Genomic DNA, 5,622 nt, shown 5'->3' on the forward strand with positions numbered 1-5,622 from the left:
GTTTTTTTGCATTTCTTTTCCATGGGGATGGTCTTGATCCCTGTCTCCTGTACAATGTTACAAACCTCATTCCATAGTTCATCAGGCACTCTATCTATCAGATCTAGGCCCTTAAATCTATTTCTCACTTCCACTGTATAATCATAAGGGATTTGATTTAGGGCATACTTGAATGGTCTGGTGGTTTTCCCTACTTTCTTCAATTTAAGTCTGAATTTGGCAATAAGTAGTTCATGGTCTGAGCCACAGCTCAGCTTCTGGTCTTGTTTTTGCTGACTGTATAGAGCTTCTCCATCTCTGGCTGCAAAGAATAAAATCAGTCTGATTTCGGTGTTGACCATCTGGTGATGTCCATGTGTAGAGTCTTCTCTTGTGTTGTTGGAAGAGGGTGTTTGTTATGACCAGTGAATTTTCTTGGCAAAACTCTATTAGTCTTTGCCCTGCTTCATTCCATATTCCAAGGCCAAATTTACCTGTTACTCCAGGTGTTTCTTGACTTCCTACTTTTGCATTCCAGTTCCCTATAATGAAAAGGACATCTTTTTTGGGTGTTAGTTCTAAAAGGTCTTGTAGGTCTTCATAGAACCGTTCAACTTCAGCTTCTTCAGCATTACTGGTTGGGGCATAGACTTGGATTACTGTGATATTGAATGGCTTGCCTTGGAAACGAACAGAGATCATTCTGTCATTTGTGAGATTGTATCCAAGTATTGCATTTTCGACTCTTTTGTTGACCATGATGACCACTCCATTTCTTCTGAGGGATTCCTGCCCGCAGTAGTAGATATAATGGTCATCTGAGTTAAATTCACCCATTCCTGTCCATTTCAGTTCGCTGATTCCTAGAATGTCGACATTGCATCTTGCCATCTCTTGTTTGACCACTTCCAACTTGCCTTGATTCATGGACCTGACATTCCAGGTTCCTATGCAATATTGCTCTTTACAGCATTGGAACTTGCTTCTATCACCAGTCACATCCACAGCTGGGTATTGTTTTTGCTTTGGCTCCATCCCTTCATTCTTTCTGGAGTTATTTCTCCACTGATCTCCAATAGCATATTGGGCACCTACTGACCTGGGGAGTTTCTCTTTCAGCAGAGACCCTACTAAAGAATGCATGATGTGCTGAAGTCTGTCTTTCAGAAGATAATGACTCATCGTCTAAGCAGATTCCTATTTGGCATTTGGAGGGCTCATGAACTAGGAAGTTTAATATTCACAAAGCCAAACCCAGGAGGGACTGGGGCCGACAACCGTCCTCTGTGTAGAAAGTGAAAGATCAGCTTCCTAGCTAGCCTGTTGCTCAGTTTCTCACTCTTTCTGGCATCCGGAACCAGAGGTTTTCTAGAACTCTCCTCTCATTGTGGACTCCCAGAGCCCCAGCTGTTTAGATTCTAGAGAAGAAAAGTGAGGATGGGGCGGCTCCTGCTTGTAATGAGGTCCTTTATCAAAGCAGTTTGGTGCCTCATACAGCAGTAGACACTAGAGCAGCTGGGAGTGAATGGGGATGGAGGTGGGGATGAGGTATGTGTGTTTGTGTGTGTGTGAACATGCATGCATGTGTGTGATTTCCATACAACTGACTTTATCCAAAATCATAGTGTAGAAGAAACTGGAGTGGCTGGAAGTAAATGTGGAGAATGAGTCAAGTGTGTGTGTGTGAGATTTACATACCTCTGATCTTACCTAAAACTTTATTTCAAACGCTTGATTGGAGCAGGGAAATGAATACATGAAGGAGAACTCTGCATTGGATACTCGTCTTCCTTGAAAAGAGCTCTTAAGTTCCTGGGAATCCCCAAGGGTTCTGAGTCATGTTTATTTCTCACTGAGAATGTTTCCTCCTTGTGCATAATTTATTTTCAAGCCTCTTATATTCTTCACAGGGATATTGAATTTTGTTTACCCACATATGTTAAGAATCCCAACTTCTTTTAATCTAGTAAACTAGAAAACTTAACCTGATATTTTTAAGGTAAAACATATATTAACTGCCTCCAAAGTAAGCAACTGTCAGAGGGAACATGTCGAGGGTGTGATTTTTTTTTTCCTTTTTCCCCAAAGTCACCAGTCACCTATAGAAGAAATGGAATTGCATTTTGATTTAATATAAGTAAAAACATTTGAAAATCAAAATTTTAAGGATAAAGATATACTTGAAAGTTTTTCTAAGGAGGCAAAGTAACTCAAAATAATCAGGTATGGTGTTATCTTCTCATTATAAAAAAAAATCAAAATTGCAAAAATCATGAAAGCATTTGAAAATGGAAAAAAAAATAAAGTGAATTTTGACCCCCCTGGAACAATTTGCTTATGAAAATGGTAATTACCCTGGTAAAGCCCATTTGCAGTGCTTATCAGTACTCGATGTAACACAAACCTTGTTCAGTGAGGTATGTGCTGAAAACAGTTGGCAGCAATTTTTGTAAGACTGCAGCTGCCTGAGCTGGTGAAACCAGCTGCAACAGCTGTGCAGTGGTGTCTCATGTGGGCTTGGTTTGCATGTCTCTGATGTCACTGATGCTGATCATTTCTGACGATGCTGATCATCCTTTCGTGTACCTGCTGGCCATCTACACATCTTATCTGAGAGAAATGTCTATTCATATCGTCTGCCCAGTTTTTAATCAGAGTGTGTTGTGTTTTTTGCTGTTGAGTTACATGAATTCTTTATATTTTTGGATATTATGCCCTCACCAGATAATTTGCAAATCCTTCCTCAGTTATTCATCAAATATCTTGAAATCGTCCTTGACTCGAGTTTACTTTCAATCCCCCACATTTTTTAGTTGAAAAACTTTACAACTTCCTTTTTATCTTTAAATCATATTCCCACAGAGTTTATCAACAGTGTACCCAAATTATCATTTTAAGACTTAATACTAATTCTTGTCACTCTATGCCCAGAAATCTCCAGTGGCTTTCTGTGTCGCTTGGAGTAAAGCTCATAAGGGGCTGGAATGCCCTGCATTATTCCTCGACCTCATTTCTTGACCTATTGTTGTTTTGTTAGTTACTAAGTTGTATCTGACTCTTTTGTGACCCCATGGGCTGTAGCCCTCCAGGCTCCTAAGTCCATGGGATTTCCCAGGCAAGAAGAATACTGGAGTGAGTTGCCATTCCCTTCTCCCCAGGATCTTCCCCACCCAGGGATCGAACCCACATCTCCTGTGTCTCCTGCATTGGCAGGTGGATTCTTTACCACTGAGCTGCCTGGGATGCCCCCATTATTCACTCATTTCATTCCATCCCTGTGCCAACAGCCCCTGGCTTTTCCTCAAGCTCTCCTAGACTATCTCCATCTCAGGGCCTCTGAAATTGACTTCTGCCTCAAGTGTTTCTCTCACAAACATCCAGATGGTTTACTTCTTTATCTCTTGAGGTTTTGCCTTCATGACGACATGGACTTCCTATCCCACAGCCCCTCCTACACTCTGCTCTTGTCCATGCTTTATTTTCTTGACTGTACTTATCACTACATCCAGAAATATTAATTTGTTTATGCTCTCCCGTGTTGTATCCTGCTTGAGACTGTAACTCCTAGGAGGACATTTTTCTGTCTGCATTGCTTATGACTCTGTCTTTTCAACAAGGAAAAGACCTGATGCATAGTAAACCCTCAATAAATATTCATTGAGTGAATGATTACATTTTGAGGAGAGTTATGCTTAGGGACATTCATGGGCTCCAGAAGAGCTCTGTTCCAAGGAGATGGTAAATGGCTCGATGGACATCATCTGTGGATGCTCAGTAGATAGGTGGACCTGAAAGTCTAGAATTTACATTGGAAATGAGGAAAAGAGTGTTACTTGTGTATATAGCAATGCAAATCAAAGCCTTAGGAGTAGATGTGATGGTGAAAGATGACCACTGAGCTGAGGAAAGATGAGTTGATGTTGGAATCAAAGGCTAAACTTAAGCACATCTCTGCCTCCTGCTTTTTCTTCTGATTGCCTTTAATTTCTTGCCCACCCAACAGCTGAAAATAGGTGTAAAAATTTTAAAGTGCTGACTACATCAAATCGTTGACATATTCTTGACAAGGTATGAAAATATTAATCATTCCGAAATGTCTTCATATTTAGATTATTTATTTTTCTGACAACCAAGCTATAATCTCCAGTTTAACAGAGATGCGGCAGATATATTTTTGAGAAAAAGTTACTTGTATTTTTGCCCAGTTGCAACATTCAACAGTATTCTCCCTTTTACCAAGAGTACAGAAAGCACACCTCATGCTTTCCAAAGCCTTCCCACCTTTTTTATACCTAGTGGATTTATACAAGTTGACACTGAACGTATTCAAAACCTGTGTGTAAAGTGAGCTGGCTGCACAGAGAATGAAGGGGCTCTTTTGTGGACTGAATTGTGACCAGAGGAAACCTGCTGTATGACCAGTAACACCTCACAGTGACATGAGGCAGGTTACTAAAAATAAGGCTCCTGAAATCATAATGGCCGAAAAACTAAGATCACTTTTAGGTGGAGTCATTTTAGGAACTTAAAATACTTAAACCAGAGCTCTGGTGTTTTAATACTTAGCATCAGATACTAAGAACTCCCAACGTCATGAAGGGAATTACTTGGACCGCATAGCTATCTCTCCTACATTGCATTGATTTAACAACCAAGTATGATCATCAAAACTAATTAAATTTAAAATGAGCGCACACATTATATTTCAGAAGTGAACCGTTTGGCTTATAGCATAGAAAATACTCATATCCCTTGCTTCAGTATTTCATATTCATTGTCCAACAGCAAATAGCAACTGATTCTAGAGAATAGTGAAGAGTACTTGTTAATCATTCTAATCCAAATTCTTCATTTGAATTGTCTCTAAAGAGATAAAAATACTTTTAAATCTACTGCTTCTCTTTGTTTACACTTTATCAAGAGTAAAATTTTAATCTGGCTAAGTATATTTCTGTGCAGCATTGATCAGTGTTGAAAAGACTCTCCTGGGTGATAATCATGTTAAGTCCTTCCAGCTCCTGGAGCACTGTATTTTGAAATAAACCTTCATTTGAAATTAACATATGAAACAAAAGTGCCAACAGTTTCCATAGGTTAGATATCTTCGATTCTAGTTGAGTTTATTGCACTTTAAAGAGAAGGTCTAGCTGTTATCTATTAGCGTGGTATGTTTCATTTATCTCAAGGAAATTGATTTTTATTTTGTGTGACTCATCTCTCTGTCCCTTTCAGGAGCTGGAGTTTTCGAATCTCTTTGCTGTTCTCCACTGCATTCATTCCTTCTTCGCTGCCAAAGTGGCTTGTTTGGACCCTCTGTTTCTAGGCAGTCAGGCTGCTGCCTCTGCGGCTTCCAGCTCCGGAGTACCGAGCAAAGCCAAGTACATGACCTGACAGCCTGAGCTCAGCCTCCCTCTCATCTTGACTTGTAAACAGAATGACCTTATTCATCGCCGCAGACAATGGAGAAGCCATCACATCCCCAAGTTAGCAGTGAAGCCAAGTGGAAATCTGAGCAGAGAAGATCAGATGGATCCCCAAAGCATTGCAGTTCGAAGGTCTCGAGGGATCGTCCTAAATGAGCGGGACGACTTGCTCTTCTTCGTTGGGTCAGGACCGCTGCGGTTGTTTTCATTGAAAGGGAAG

At 40.3% G+C, this 5,622-nt stretch overlaps 1 protein-coding gene across 1 annotated transcript in view; it reads left to right on the forward strand.

Moving 5' to 3' along the window:
- The window catches only part of SNTG1 (syntrophin, gamma 1), a 152,967-nt gene extending 147,597 nt beyond the window's left edge, over positions 1-5,370 (forward strand). The window contains exon 17 of the mRNA XM_010839011.1: positions 5,212-5,370. Within this exon, the coding sequence (XP_010837313.1) occupies positions 5,212-5,370 (159 nt within the window). The remainder of the gene's footprint in view (positions 1-5,211) is intronic.
- Positions 5,371-5,622: the final 252 nt, after the last annotated feature.

This window comes from Bison bison, unplaced genomic scaffold (assembly GCF_000754665.1).
Source record: "Bison bison bison isolate TAMUID 2011002044 unplaced genomic scaffold, Bison_UMD1.0 scf7180017864108, whole genome shotgun sequence".
NCBI classification, from domain to species: domain Eukaryota; kingdom Metazoa; phylum Chordata; class Mammalia; order Artiodactyla; family Bovidae; genus Bison; species Bison bison.